The following is a 16919-nucleotide window of genomic DNA, read 5'->3' as shown; positions in this document are numbered from 1 at the left end:
TTTTAACAGTTTCCTACTTAAGTTTTCTTGCCTAAAGTTTTTATTCCACCCCACCCCCCAAAAAAAGCATTAATTAGAAAAAAAATTATAAGGATATAGATCTTGGAATTTGAAAAGACAGAACAGAAACCACAAAAATTCAAAGCTGGAAGTTACCTAACATTCTCATTTGATCTTCACAACCACCTTATGAGGTGGGTGCCACTATCAATCCTGTTTTACAAATAAAGATAGCAGGCCCTGACAGGTTAAGAGATTTGGCCAGAATCACAAAGCCAGAATCACAAAGTTAGATTTGAAGCTAACTTCAAGTCCAATATTTTATCTACTACATTATGCTGTCTTTCTAGTCAAACACAAAAATGAAGAAAAGTTTTTGTTTTTGCATTAATGGATCTTCATTTTGATATTCCCTTCAGAAAATGACACAATTTTCCCAATCCTACATTGAGTTAGAATTACAGAATCTAAGAGAGACAGATCTTAAAGGCCACTTTCAAGCCTTTATTCCCAAAGAAATAACTGCTATCATATATTCAATCAATGATCATCCAGCTTTTGCTCAGAGAAATCCAGTGAGTGATTTCCCAAGGAATCCCCTTCATCTTGTGCATAGCTACAATAAGTAGCAATTTTTTTAACTGAAATTAAATCTAAATGTGCTTTTAGGCAACTTTCTCCCACATCTTCAACTTCAGCCACTTAGGGATTAAGGAAAATAAATATAATTTCAATTATCTCTGTCTTTCCCACTTAATAAGCCAGCCATGACAACTCAATAATCATGTACTAAATGAGACTCAAATCTAAAATCCTGGATTTGACACTTATTACCTTTGTAATCCTTTGGCAAGTCAATTCTAGGAATTGATACCTGAGGTAAATAAGAAACAAGTGAAAAAACAACTAACTACCATTCTTGAACTCATGCCACCTGGCCCAAATGAAATATATTCTAAAGCAGAAGTCACACTCAAATAGAGGAACTTTGATGCCACATATTGACTTTTAGAATCATAAATTAACATTACCTATGTTTTATTTTACTTTTATTGATTTGTGTTAAACATTTCCCAATTACATTTTAATGTTTTAACCTCAAAAATGTTTTGACACCAGAAACCTCTGTCTTAGAATACTAAAAGAATAAATGTGAAACCTAAGCTCCTATCAATGGTACTTGAGAGAATAGGTAGAACTGGAGCTATGCCAAAACTGGAGATGAGCAAACATACAGTCATTTCAGAAAATGGGGGAAAAGGACTCTGTAAAGTACAGGTTAATAAGCTCCAATTAAATTATTAGCTATTCTAGGGTATATTTATTAATGAATATATAGAAAAATAAGTGATCATATCAAAAAGCTGGTATGGTTTCATCAAGAACAAGTTATGCTAGGGGCCTAGTGAATAGAACACCTGACCCTTAGTCAGGTGGATCTGAGTTCAAAAGCAGCCTTAAGACACTTAACACTTACTATCTGTGTCACCCTGGGCAAGTTACTTAACCCCAATTGCTTGGCAAAAAAACAAACAAACAAACAAAAAAAAAAAAAAAAACCCACAAATTATGCTAGATTAACTCCAACTCATTTTTTTCAGTCAACGATGATTAAATTCCATACCACCACTGACTCGGTGGGCTGGAGTCACTAAACTCCTTAATCAAGAAAAAGATGAAGAAGAATTAAAGTAGATTTTAGCTACATCAGGATCACAGAGTTAGAGCTAGAAGGAAGCTCAAAAATCATCTATTACAAATAAGGAAACAGACCTGGAGGCAGGTAAGTGATTTGCCCCCAATCAAATCAACAATACTAAAGCATCTATCAAAGTTTGTCATGTTATATTGTGAGGAAGCTGGAGAAACACAGCTAAACAATAGTACATTAGATGAATTCAATAACTATTTGAACAGTTAAACCCAAAAAGTAGCCATTAAAAATTTAATGTCAATTTAGAAGAATGATTCTAATACAGAATCTCAAGAATCTATGAGCTATTTAACCTTTAACTAATAAAATAGTTAAAAACACATATGACATACTTATTAATCAAAGATGACCCAAAGCTAGGAGGAACAGAAAATAAATTAGATGAAAGTAGGGATGCAGAAAGATTTTCATTAGTTAAACAATAGGCTAAATCTAACAAGAAAAATAGGTTCAAAATTCAAATTCATAAAGACCAGAAAAAGGAAGCATAGATACACAACAAGTGATCTCAAAAAATTTTTAATGAATTTGAAACTCAGTTAGCCAACAGTATGATGTGACAATCTTCACAAAGTTAATTTTAAACTGAATTAAAAGAAATACAGTGTTATGAAGAAGAAAAAGTTTAGACAAGGAAAACCAGGATACTGGCAGTTGAAAGAACTGGAGAGTGTTTTAACCTAAAAAAGAGAAAGAGTGGGAATAGAATAGATCTTTCCCAGTATGTAGAACCAAAAGAGTACTATCAAAGGAAAAAATTCTCGGATGACTGATTTCATACAAAGACCACATTAACCCAATAATCACAATAATGCAAAAGAAAACAACACTGAAAGTTTCATAACTGCAATCAATGCCGTGTCTAACCCATAACTTAGAAAGAATGAGAAAGCCTGTATCCTTCCTCTCAGCCAAGAATGGTGGATTTAGGCAAATATTTCTAGACATTGACAATGTAATGACTTTCTTTTATTCAATCATACATAATTGTTACAACAAACAATTCTATGGGGAGATGGGAGACATCATGAAGAGGCAATTTTTTTTTAAGAAAGAAAATGAAGAGGGCATCAATACAATCGTTTGAAAGGAAAAAATAAAATGTTTAGAGAAACATATTAATAACTGTATGAAATGATGCAGTGTGAAGAAAGCTAAGAACAAAAGGACTTAGAACAATGTAATTGAAGACATTAAAAGTCATCAACACTAGCTCGAATATGATGAATATAGTAGGCCCAAATTAACAAAGTTAAAATAAATATGCTTTTCTAATTTAAAAAGTTTAATAAATATAGAAAAATTACATGTGCTGTCCGTTGCAATCACAAGGTGCAAAAAAAAAAAAAAAAAAAAAAAACAGCAAAGAGAATGTTATGTACCACAAAAAAGTTTGGCTAGAATGTAGAGGGCATGAAGGAGAATAACAAATAATAAGCCTAGAAAGGTGAGTAATGGCCAATTTGTGAAGGGCTTTCAGTACCAAAAAACTTGTAAGAAACAGACAAAAAATTTGTGCTACATAATATTATGAAATATTACTGTTCCATGACATACAAAAATTCAGGGAAGTATGAAGCAATCCAAAAAGAAATTAGATCAAATCAACAAGTATATAGTAAAGACCTATTATGTATTAGGCAGGCAAAAGACAGTCAGTTCTTACCCTTAAAGAATTCATAATTTAATAGGAGAGACAACATATAAACAAGACTGGGAAAAAATAGACTGTGGATATGAATGCAGATACAGACGATAATCTGGAAATAATCAATAGAAAGAAGGCAGCAGTATTAAGGAAGAATGGGAAAGGATTTTTGCAGAATGTAAGATTGATTTATCATTCTGACCTGACGGAAGCCAGGAAAGCAAAGAAAGAGATATCAAAGAGAGCATTCCAGAAGTGGAGGGCCAATGAAAATACCTTGTGTAAGGCATAGCAAGGAAGCTAAGGTCATTGGATCACAGTATAAAGCATAAGAGGGTTTGAAAACAAGAAGGAGGCAAGGTTATGAAGGATTTTGAATGAAAAAATAAAGGATATTCCATTTGATCCTAAAAGTAATAGAGAACCATTGAAGTTTATAGAATTGGTGTGGACAGGAAAGGGGTATCACATGATCAGACTTGCATTTTAGGAAGATCAGTCTGATAGGTGAGTAGACGATGAAATGGACTGGAATGAGCTGAGATAAGAGCTAACAAAACCAACAAGCAAGCAGAACCAGGAAAATAACATACTATTACATCAATCTAAATTTTTAAAAAATGAAAATGATTATTGTGATCACAATGGCCAAACTTGAGTCACAGATGATTTGAAACAAAACACTGCTTTCCTTTTCTTGCAGAATTGTAGAGCTCTAGACATAAGAGTAATACACATACTAATAGACTCTAATATTTTGGTTAGTTGTGCTTTTTAAAAAATGTTTTCTTTATATTCAAGAAATAGAAAGAAGAAGAACATTCAGAAATGAGAATGATATAAAAAGGTTCTAATAAAAATTTAAATAATGGATTGAAAAATGGAAAAGTTTGCATTTTATCCAAGTAATAAGAAGCTACTGAAGCTTCTTCAGCTGAAGGCTGACACTGTCAGACCTGCATTTTAAGAATATTAGAGAATAAATTGGAGAACAGAAAAGTGAAGCAGAACAAGATCAAATAAACAACTATTGCAACAGTCTAGGAAAAAGATGAGTTCTTTAACTAGTTTGATGTCTATTTGAGTGGTGAGATACATGAAAGTAGTCAACAAGATTTAGCAACTGACAGATTCCAAGATTACAAAACTGGGTTATGGAAAGGAAATATTGTCCTGCACTGTGAAGTGCCAATTGGACATCTCCCCCTCAATGTTGCTTGTATAGTTTGGAGAATGATTAATTTATGCCCTTACTTTATTAGACCCTTGGTTTATTCCCAATCAGTATTATTCACTTTAATATGATTTCATAAAGGTAATGTTATCATTTGTTATACTTGTCTACTATTATACATTTAGTCAGTATAATCAACTAGTGTATGTGTGTGTGTATATATATATGAAATATTTAGGGCCAATTAGATAAGGTTAGACAGAATCTTTCTTATAATAAGCCCCAAACTTTAAACTACAAGATTATAAATTTACTTGCTTTTTATGAAGCTCACTTGCATAATCATAGGAAGCTAACTAGATGGCTTCTACCCTTTCTTCTCACTAAGTGACAAAGCCCAGAGTGGCAAAGATTACCTAATGATATAGAAACTCCCCCTGTTATTTTTGATTGTCCCTCCACTCTTATCATCAGGAAACAAGTCTGAGGGCACTGGGCCAACAGGTCTATAAGCATTTAAACACTGGGTGACCCTGTCTTCAGAGCTGCCTACAACTCTTTATTGCCCAAAATGTGACTAGTGAATAACGATTAGCTCGGCCCATTTTTGGACATCCTCCACTACTCACTGACCATAAATAAGAACTGAAGGCTCTCTTGAAAGGTTAAAATATAGGTCTATCAACCAATGAGACTCTGTACTTCACTTTGATTCATCTGTACCAGCTGGATATCAAACCCTTTAAAACTATGGCCCTGGAGAAAGAGGGCATCTCATATTGTGAGAAAGATTTGAGGTCCCATTCATTAAATTGAGTCATGTTCCCTTAATTAGTGGTTACAGGCTTGAAGCTCAGCCTCAATGACTTTTATTGCAGATTGAACATTTTTGCAGCCCATAATAGGCAGCCCAAACTCAGTAGATAAAATGCAGAGCTTATCTTCATCCACAAAAAGAAAAAAAGTTGACTAACAGTATCAAATGCTATGCACACATATATGCAATATGGCTATTATGTATTGTTTCTTTTTTTATTTTTTAAGCATTTTATTTTCAAAATATATGCATAAATAATTTTTATCATTCATCCTTGTAAAACCTTATGCTCCAAACTTTTTCTCCTTCTCTTTTCCCCCTACCTTCCCTAGATAGCAAGTAATCCAATATATGTTAAACATATGCAATTCTTCTATATATATTTCCACAACTATCAAGCTGCACAAGAAAAATCAGATCAAAAAGAAATCAAAATGCAAGCAAACAACAAAAAAGTGAAATTATGATGTTGTGCTCCACAGAGTTCCCACAGTTTCTAGGTATAGATGGCTCTCTTCATCACAGCCACATCCATCAGAACTGATCATCATATAATCTTATTGCTATGTACAATGTTCTCTTGGTTCTACTCACTACATTTAGCATCAGTTCATGTAAGTCTCTCCAGACCTCTCTGAAATCATCTTGCTGACTATTTCTTACAGAAAAATAAGGATTCCATAACATTCATATACCATAACTTATTCAGCCATTCTCCAACTGATGGGTTTCCAGTCCCTTGCCACTTCAAAAAGGGCTACTTTAAATATTTTTGCACCATATTTACTTCTTAATGCAATGTAAGAAATAAAAGTTTAACCAATAGGACTGATGCCTTTTAATTACATTTTCTTAAACAAAAAATGTGCTGTTATAAACTTGGTTACATTTACATTTCTAAATATTCTAAACAACACAAACATAACCGCCAAAATGGAAAGTCTAAATGGAATAAGTATTAATACTTGGATGTAAAAAAAAAATATATGCAGATGTAGTTATGGATAGGGTAACAAAAAAGCTGAAGGAATTCAGTAAAATGCACACATATAATCAAGTAAACACAATTCTGAGCATTACATTTCAGGAAGAATGTTGATATACTAGCGATTATCCAAGGAAAGGCAATCAGAATGGTGAAGAGCCTCAAGTTCATATTATGTTAAGATTCGCTGAAACAAAAGGGAATAATTAGCCCAGAGAAGACAATAGGTAGAAATACTCTTCAAGTATTTGGAGGGTTGTCACATGAAAGAAAGATTGGATGTGCTCTATTTAGTTACAGAGAGAACAACCTGAAGCAATAAATAAATGGAAGCTGTAAATGTAGTCTTGAGGTGGGAAAAATGTCATAAAAGAGTCACAATAGAAATGTTCTTTAATAATTTATATCATGTCTAACTCTTCATGATTCTATTTGGAGTTTTCTTGGCGAAGATACTAGTGATGTCCCATTTCCTTCTAGTATATTTCACAGATGAAGAAAGCAGAGTTAAGTGACTTGTCCAGGATCACACAGCTAGTGTCTGAGGTCACATTTGAACTCAAGTCTTCCAGACTCCAAGCCCAGTGTTCTATCTACTGAGCCATGTAACTTCCTCCTTTTCCTATACTACATGTACTACAAGATTTAGTTAATCAACATCCCTGTTAAAGTTTGGCAACTAAAACTAAACAAAATATACTAGATATGACCTTACAAGCAGACAGTATAGTAGGCTAGTACCTCCCTTTTATGGACACTACATTTCTTTTAATTCAACCTGAGATTCTGTTAGCTTTTCTAGCAATTATCTAAAACCATTAGCAAATACTGAAGCTGAAACAAATTAAAACCTCTTATGTCTATTTCACCTGAACATATAATTCTATTTTTTAATATATATATGTGTGTGTGTGTGTGTGTGTGTGTGTGTGTGTAATTTACATTTATATACACACATTATTTACAACATATTATATATATATATATATATATACACACACACATACATATACCTACAGGTACATTTATATATACATGTGTATCTGTGTGTTTAGATCTTAAGACAGAAACATATATAAACACACACACGCATATATATAAATCAACACAAAAGCTTAGCTATATCTCAATTCTGCTGCTTACTAGCTGGTGACCCTGGATTTCAGTTGACTTGTTTAAATAGTGTGCTAAACCAAATGTTGCCTTCTAGTTCTTAATCCTGTAATTCTTCCTACATGTAATGAAGCATATACTTGAGAAATAAATAACAATACAAAATATGTTGTATCTCCCAAATAAAATGATTAGTCTCCAGAGAGAAGAGATTGAGTCTTATACCTTAAGTAATCCCCAGTCTACAGAAGCACCTAGGGAATAAGAGGAGCTCAATAAGGATTTGTTATTAACTATGATAAGAAAAATCATGCTTTAGGAGTGTGATTATCTATATTAACAAACATGTAATAGTTTATCTGTGCCAGATATAATTAAGTCTGAATATTTCAGTTCTAGGAGTAACAATATGCTATCTTATTTTATTTGATGAAAAGATTTTAAAAACTAAAAACAATGAAAACAAAGGAATTTGGCAGCTCTTCCTAAGCCCAATGTTAAGAGAATTTTTTTTTCAAATGGTACTACAAATACAGCTCATATAACTCAAGGCTTGTATTAAGTATATTAGTATTATCCCTCTTGCTATAAAGATATATAGTTTGCAACTAAATAGGAGGATTCACAGATTCGGAGGAACTGAATCATAGGTATAGTATAGACTTTAGTTCAAAGTTGTCTTCCAACACATTTACCAGCTGTGGGACTCTGAGTGAGTCATGTGACCTGTTCACCTCAGTTTCCTCAAGTGAAAAATGGGGAAATCATAGCATCTATCTCACATATTATTGAGAAAATAAAGTGAAAAATATAAACTCTCATTATGTTTATTGTCTATCAGCTTCAAAAAAAAAAAAAAAAGAAAGAAACTTGATTCCTTGAAGAATACTATTTTAGAAGATCTTCCAAAAGTATTTCATATAAGTCAAAATCCCATTCCTTGAAGAGGGACAATTAGATGGCATAATGGAAAAAGCACTGGCCCTGGAATCAGCAGGACCTGAGTTCAAATCCAGTTTCAGTGTTAAGTTTCTGACTCCAGGCCCAGCACACTATCCACTGTGCTACCTAGCTATCCTACCAACTAAACAACTACTAACAATGCCTAAATGCACAGAAATGAAAACAAGTAACTTTGGGTACTATGATCTAGAATTAAGTTCACAGAAGTGGCTGTAAAGATTACTTTCCTCATAGTACACCTCATCAATATGGTGATAAAAGACAAGAGGACACTTGCAAGATATCAAAACCTAAAATACCTCCAATGAGGAGACACCTTTCAAAGTGCTAACCCCATCTGAAGGGCTTCCCCATCTGATTTCACTGAAGATTCCACTATCTGAAATGATAGGAGAGAGAACTGGAAAGGGAAGGACGAACAATATTACAGTTATTTGTGAACATGTCTTATCCTCTGTCTCACTGTGATTTAAATCCTTATGAACAAGGAAGGATGTTCTAATAAACAAAGCATAGGCTCACAGAAGGAATTATTGTTTTAAATGTTGAAATGAATTATTCGTGGGATCAGGAATTATAAGGATAATAAATTCATTCTGCAAATGAGAAAATCAAGGCTCAGATTTAAGTAACTTGCTCTAAGTCATACCTGTTGGAAAAAGCAAAGATGAAGCTACAACTAGGGTCCTTCCTGTTCTTTCCTTCATACCAAGCCCCAACACATATCTGAATTAACAAGGAGTAGTACTCATTGACAACCCAATTGGTGTTTTGTGGTACTTTATAAGGATACAGGAAAATATTAGAAGTAAAGAAGTAACACTTGTATTTCTTTTAAAAAGAACTTTAATATTAACAAACGTAACATGGAGGAAAGGGAAGAACTTTCTTATTTAGGAGTACTTTTAAAATTGTGTTTTTAGTGTGGAATTCATCTCTACATGAATTTCTGGACATTGTTTTTTAAAATGGCCTGCCCTACATGAAACACTTTTGAATTGCTTCAACTTGAATTGAATTCTTTTGAATTCTTAAAAAATCCTTCAAAATGCAAAGCAAAACCTCCTGAATAATTTTCAGGAGAAGGCACACACTGCATAACCGAAGACAAACTTTAGGTAAATTCCTGAACACTAAATAGTCTAATTTGTGAGCTTGAAAAAAACAATTGCAAAATTCCCAAGTACCAGAAACCTGTGAGAGGGAGAAGAAATGTCCCTCTGCTGCCTAGCAACAATGGTCTTGGGGAAAATCAGCTGGGGGAAAAAAAAGCAATAATTATCTAAGACTACAGATCTAGAAGTAGAAGTTATCAGAGATCAACTAGTCTAAATTCTTCATTTTACTGAAGAGTAAAATAGAGGTGGTAAAACTTGTCAAAAGGCACACAGGGAATAAAGCAACAATTCAACCTCAAGTCCCATGAGTAAGGTAAGCATTCTCCCCAGCAGCAACCTGACATAGGAAAAGTCAGACCTCAAAAAAAAAATCTGAAAATAAGAAGGGTCCTCAGAGTTCATAGAATACATCCTCCTCCTTATTTTACAAAGTCAACAGAAGTTCATTTAGGTGAAGTGACTTGTCCAAGGTCACATAGGTGGTAAGATGACAAAAAATAGAATTTGAACTCAAGTCTCTTGACTACAAGTTCAGCACTCTTTCTATCATAAATTGGGATTCTTAATCCAAAAGTACTATCTAAGATGAGAATAGATACAGCAACTCAAAAGGCAATGAGCTAAGACCTTTACTTACATTACTTAAAAGACATGGACCAGACTAAGGATAGATTCGTAAATTTATACTATTTAAAAGCCAAGGACCCTGATTTTGGGTTAGAAACAGCAATTAGTATTACTTAAAAGATAGACCTGAAGCCTCACAGCACTTAAGACACCGACCTGAATCCCAGGATATACCCAAAGGCAGAGAAAGACCTAAACCTTCACCTAAGAAAGACGTGAAGCTGGCCCGAGGCAGGTTCAGCAATTCACACTATTTTAAAAAGCAAGGACTGAAACTTTCACTTACAGTAGGAACAGCAATTCATATTACTTCTAAGGCAGGAGCTCCAACACTATTCAGACTTGGACACTATTTAAAAAGATGGGAGGTCAAACCTTCACTTACACTTTTTAAAAGACAGACCTGGATCCCACCGAGGATATATCAAGTCATATGATTTAAAAGGTAGAGACTTTACCCCTCACTTACACTTTGTAACAGACACAGACCGGGGTCCAAAGACCACAAATAAGCACATCGTCATTTATTTTCAGCACTTCAGAACTCAGACCCAGACCCCCAGCCTCCTTCTCCCCTTCCTCGTTCCCAGCTCCCGGGGATGGATGACAGCTCGACCGCGCCGCTCGCTCCCGAACTCAGGGGCAGGGGGCGGACCCTCGGGCGAGGGGCGTCATCCCCAGCTCAGCCCCTCCAACCCCAACTAGCCCGGTCCGGCCCACCCTACCCCAGGCCAGGGGAAGGGGGGACGGAGCGGGGTCCAGGAGCGGGGCTCTCTCACCAGGTACAGGGGCGCATAAATCTTCAAGGACTCCTCCAAGGCGCCCCTGGTGATCTGGAGAAAGGAGACCCCGCAGGACGGGTGCCAGGTGTGGCCGATTTCATAGCAGTTGTGAGGGATAGACTTGCTGAACGCCGCCATGTCTGGAAACACCGTCGGGGAAGGGGGGCGGGGGGAGAGGGCTGGAGAGAGGGACAGAGGGAGGGGGAGGGGAACGAGAACTCAACGGCCGCCCTGCCTCGCCGGCTCGCGGGAGGCGCGGAATGGAGGGGAAAGGTCACGCAAGCGGGGTTACTCTGGGCCAAAGTCCTCGGATGATGAGCGCTCGGCGTATCGCAGGGCGAGGGGGAGGAACGTGCGGAGGGGGGGGAGGAGGCGGAGCGTGCACGCTCCTTCTACCCGCCTCCTCGCAGGCGCGGGCGCGGACGTGGACGCGCGCCGCGTGGTCCTTACCCAGACACCCCACACACACACACCCCGCGGGTTGTCCCTCCGCTGGGGACTGGGGCAGGAGGACGTTCGCTCTGAGCGCGCGCCCCGCGCTTCCCCCTCCCACTACGAGTTCGCTGGGAACGCCATGCGGAAGCGCGCCTTCTTCATTCTCCACCCTCCCCCCCCCCCCGCCCCGTTCTCGTAGCCGCCTGTCTGGCTAGGTTTAGTTTAGGGAGGATCGGTTGCTCCGCTTCCTTTCCATTCTCCCCGGGTTGGGAGACCACGTAGCAGAAAACGCCGAAGTCGGAAAAATTGTGTACGTTTGAGGGAATCAGTCATTCAGCATTATTTTTAGTGCCTACTATGTGCCAGGCAGTGTCCTAAACCTTAAGAGTTACCAGAGGTGCAAAACTTAGGCCCTGCCCTCGGGGAGCTCGCAATCTAATGGGGCCACATCACGCAAACAACTATGTACTAACAAGTTATACACAGGATAAATTCTAGAATTAAAGGGGAACGAAACAAGGCGTCCCAGCCCAGTTCCTCCCTTCTTTGACCTAACTCGATTTCTATAAAGAACCATAACTCTTACGGCTATTCAGCCCCCACCAAACTTCATTGGGGGTAGCAGGGTACTAGATGTGGAATCTATGGTTCCTTGAGCCCAGGGCTCTGGCCACTGCCTGGGACTTGAAGCTATCTGGAGTCCTGGGTCCTCTGGCACTGCTATTGGCACCCCTGCCTCCTCCACCTGGGCTGCTCCTGAGCATGTGGCCCCTCCCTTCCAGTACTTCTGCTTTAGAAGCTGAGAGACCATAACCTGCAGCCTCATCATCCTGTAGGACCTGCCTTGAGACTTATCCACCTAAGTGCACAACTTCAACAATTGGAGAAGGGGGCGTTTATGGTGAGATGTGAAGGGAGACTGGGAGCCAGAGCTGGAGGGGGGGGAGGGCATGAGGTACAGCCAGGGAAAATGCCCCAACCCAGAGTCGAGTTGCCTGGTAAGAGGATGTCACTGCATCCAAGAGTGGAGTGGGGGGCCTGTAAGGGGAAAGAAAAATGGAAGAGGTCTGCAACTGATGAAGAACTATCAATGCCAGAGGATTTTATATTTGCTCTTGGGAATAATAGGGAGTCACAGGAGTTCTTTGAGGGATGTTTTAGGAAAATCACTCATTACAGCTGAATGGGTAGATTATCTTTGAAAAATCAAATTTAACTTTCCTCTACTTCAATTTCCTCTTTTGTTAAATGAGGACTGTTCCAGTATGTTTTCTCTTCCATCACAAAAATAAGCTATGAATGTCTTACTGGGAAAAAAAAAAAGTAAATAAAAAGTGATGGCAGATTTTCTAAAACAGATAGTGGGAGTTGGTGGAAGCAGCTAATGGGGGGGAGGAGGGGTAGAGAGGGGGAGGCTGTTGCTTTTAAATAGTAGAGGGCAGATTACAGTTAGTACTGAAGAGGGACCAGCCTGAAGGCCAATGTCACAAAGATGCCCTAGTGCAAGATATATATATTGGGGTGAGAAATCTTCAAATGAATGAAAAAGTGGAAGGACTGCATGCGATTGGATGAAATTTTCTCAGTTTGAGACTAAATCACGTGATTCCTATTCCCAGAGCTGGAAGATCAGGTCTTGGACCTTGATGGCAGAGAATCACATGGTCTCTAAAGGTCAGATCCTCAGGAAATTACAGAAAGTAAAGTGACCTGTGAAAAGCAGACAACATTGGTGACCTTTGGTCAGGGATGGTTAAGTCCTTTTAGTCTATCCAATGAAAAGGCTTGGGTCTTTTGCTATTTAAACTCCCACAAGCCAGAAGCTGGTCAGGTTCCAAGGGCACATGGTGGGAGCTGGGATGATTCTCAGGTGTGTGTGTCTAGGCCTCTCCCTACAAGGACTAAATAAATGCTTTCTCTTTGTACCTGAAGATGTCTCTGATTAGTTAATTTGCGAAAGGGGGTCTAGCACTAGTCTCATATATACTAGTATATGGAGAGAGCTTTTTGGACCCATCCTATAGGGGTTTAATTGCATTTTGTTTGTTTTCATTCCACCTCTTCCTAGAACTTTCTCTAATTTTCCCATAGTAAATGGCTAATGTCTTCAGAACTCAAGTCAGTCTACAAATATGTATTAAGCACAATTCTGAAGCCAGACCCAGAGTTTAATGCTGTGGATACAAAAACAAAAAAATGGCCCCTGCCTGGAGGGCATATTCATCTGTTAAAATGGAGATAATTTAGGATCTGGATTTCTGTGAGGATAAAATGAAATATTTGTAAAGTACTTTATAAATTTTTAAGTGCTGTACAAATCTTATCTATTATTAATAAGAGAAATGCAAACAATTGCTTTCAAACTACAAATAAGTAAAAGATAAAATGGAGATAATCTTGGGGGAGGGTCAGAGTTCCAGAGAGAGCTCAAAAACAGCTTATAAAACACCTTGGTTTGAAACTATTTGTTGCCCATCATGTAAATATCTTCACTGACAGTCCAATTCGGTTAGATTTTAAACTATGAGGGTTAGAACAAAACAGAATCTATCATAAGATCATAGAGTTTAAATTGGAAGGGGCCTGAGTCATTCATCTGACCATCAACCTTATTTTGGCTATGAAGAAATGTGCCCAAAAGTCACACAGGTGTTTTAAGTGATAGAGCTAGAATATAACTCAAGTTCTCAACTCTAAATCTAATACTGCCCTTCCCCCAACACACACAAACACTCACTCAGTATTATTTAACAGAGTAATCATCTAGCCTGTTCTTGAACACTTCTAAGGATGAAGAAGAAATATTATCATTTGAGGCAGCCATCATTGGGCACCTTCAGTAAAAGATCTATCTGGTGATAGGTGGTCTTGGGTTTTTTTGTTTGTTTTTAAACCAAAATTCTTTGCAAGGGAGAATGTTGAAAAGTATCTTAGCATATATTTTGAAAATATAAAGCTATTATTAAAAAAAAATAAAGTTCTTGCTCATGTTGAACTGAAATCTGACTGCATATAATTTCCACCTGGTAATGCTGGCTCCTGTGCCATGTGACAACATTTCAAATCCTTCCGGATAGCAATCATATACTACCCATTCTGTCTTCTCTTATCAATGCTTAAATAAGTCCAACAACAATTCCTCATCTAACTTTAGCAGATAGCAGATTCCTACTTCACTAAAAGATTGAGACTTTCTAATATAAGCTTTCTCCCCTCTTCCAGACTTCAAAATTTCTCAGTTTCATCACTTACTTCCTTCTTTCTCTCTCTTCTTTTTCTTCATCTCTCCATTCCACACACTCTGGTCACAGAAGAGCTACCCACTCTATAGTAAATCTAATCCCTTTGTGCTTTCTATCCCAATACCATTCTGCTTCTTTCAGGATCTGGTTTCAGCAATCATCCTCCTCAATCTTTTCCGTCTACCAATTGGTCGGGTCTCCTCAGTCCAAAACAAAGAAAGAAAAGGCCTTCCCTTAATCCTTTTAGCCCACTCAGCAACTATCCCATATTAGTTGCTTTACTTAACTCCCAAACTTCCTAAAAAGGTGTCTACATCCAATTTCAATACTTCCTCACTATCCATATTCTCTTTAGCCCATGGTAATCTGATTTCTATCCTCAGCATTCAATTAAAACTGCTCTTTCAGATTTCCACGCAGTTCTTTTCCCTGAGGCAGTTGATGCTATTGCTGGATAAAGATTCAGAAACAGATTCTCCATGACTTTCTTCCTATGGAAATGTAAATTCTATGTAAATTTATATATATATGGAAATGTAAATTCTATGTAAATTTTTATATATATATATGTGTGTGTGTGTGTGTGTGTGTGTGTGTGTGTGTGTGTGTGTAGGTTATAGCCAATGTTCTCCGAACCACCAGACTTTCTCCTAGCCCAGTGCCTATAGCCTTCACTGAGGGAGAAATTGTTATAGAGGAGCCTACTTTCCTCATCATCACCACCACCACTAGGCACAGGTACATCTGGGAGGAGTAATACACACATATGACTAGTGCTATTTTTTCTGTCCTAATCCTCATAGCCATCATTTGAGGAAATAACAATGGAGAAGAAGGGGCCAGCCCTCTCAACCAAATGCCAGTTAATTATACCCGCAGATTGGGGGAGCAAGCCTATATAAATCAGCAATGTTCCTCAAAGGAAAGAAGGAGGCAGCATGTGCCAGGCAAGTTAAACCACCACCACCTCTTTGACCACCATCTCCCCTTAGACATAGATGGAGACAGCCCTGACTCTAAGTCCAGGAGCCCTGGGACTAGCAATGCTTCTAGCCTAGAATCTTGCAGCCATAATCCTTAGAAGCAGCCCTCTGGAGATGCACCCAGATATCTGTTCTTGAAGGCGCTACAGATACAGTAACTGAAGATCCAGAAAAGAAAGTTCCTGCCACCAAAGTCCTTGACATTGTCAAATAGTTCAATATCAGAAACTGATATGGTTTTATTGGTGGAAATGGCATTAAACAAAAGGCATTACTATCTACTTTACTTCTGAATCCTTATGACCATAGGACCTTTTCATGTGACTTGCAACTGAACCCTTCCATATGTGTTATTTCCCCTATTAATAGATTAACTTGAGAGCAAGGACGCTCTTGTTTTTTTATTTGTATTGGTATTCTTATTGGTATCCCCAGATCTTCTCATATTGATTGCACAAAATTTAAGTGCTTAATAAACCATAATAAACCATTGATTTCATCATTCATTTTAATAAACTTGGTTTGAAGGCTGATCACTGTACACCACAAAATTCTGCAACAATGATTCATCATAACATGTAGATGACTGAGTTCTTGAAGCCCATAGCAATGAAATGCCAACTTTAGCAAGTTTTACCATGCTAGAACGGTTTAAAGTATGATCCTAGTAACAAACTATGCCTGCTTTCTAATGACCAACTTAACTAAGTATAAAGTATTATGCCAACCTAGCTAAGTATAAAGAAGTTTGTCAGCAGTAAGTAGGCTACTTAGAGCCACCTTTTTTAGAATTTAAATTTAAAAATTATTTTTATTTTCAATTCCAAATTCTCGCTCTCCTTTCAGTCCCTTCTACCAATCGTACATTAGTATACCTATCTTCCCCTATCCTGGAGTCACTTTTTTAAAAGCCTATTAAAACAGCAGTATTAGTTTTTGTGTTGATAGGTAAGTCAAGAACATGAAAGGAAGCAGGATACCATCTGTTCTGGTCACTGCTGTGAATATATAACATATCGATACAGAGTCAACATCATGAACATATGTTGATTAAGTCAAAATATTCACCATGGAAATAAGCAGAAATTGATGTCAAAACCACAAATGGAGTGGTTTATTCCTTAAGATCAGAATTAAGGATATAGTGACTTTAAGAAGATATAGGACAATGGATAAATTTGTCTAGTGTATCCTCTCAGACTCTCAGACTGACCTAAGCAGCTAGGATAGAGCACTGAGACTGAAGTCAAAAAGATGAGTTCAAATGTGGCTTCAGATACTTATTAGTTTCATGATCCTGGGCAAGTCATTTAACTTC

The 16919-nt window shown here is 37.5% G+C and overlaps 1 protein-coding gene across 2 annotated transcripts in view; it reads right to left on the bottom strand.

The window, feature by feature from the left end:
* The window catches only part of TMEM135 (transmembrane protein 135), a 327016-nt gene extending 315692 nt beyond the window's left edge, over nucleotides 1-11324 (bottom strand). Inside the window, exon 1 of one of the 2 annotated variants that reach the window (XM_051987292.1) lies at nucleotides 10939-11324. In XM_051987292.1, coding sequence (XP_051843252.1) covers nucleotides 10939-11079 — 141 coding nt within the window. In that variant the 5' untranslated portion in view covers nucleotides 11080-11324. The remainder of the gene's footprint in view (nucleotides 1-10938) is intronic. The other variant, XM_051987293.1, reaches the window with a different exon arrangement.
* Between the last annotated feature and the right edge of the window lie 5595 nt (nucleotides 11325-16919).

Source organism: Antechinus flavipes, chromosome 3 (assembly GCF_016432865.1).
Source record: "Antechinus flavipes isolate AdamAnt ecotype Samford, QLD, Australia chromosome 3, AdamAnt_v2, whole genome shotgun sequence".
In the NCBI taxonomy this organism is placed as follows: Eukaryota; Metazoa; Chordata; class Mammalia; order Dasyuromorphia; family Dasyuridae; genus Antechinus; species Antechinus flavipes.
Note: the sequence above shows the minus strand (reverse complement) of the source record. Positions and strands in the feature narration are given on the sequence as shown.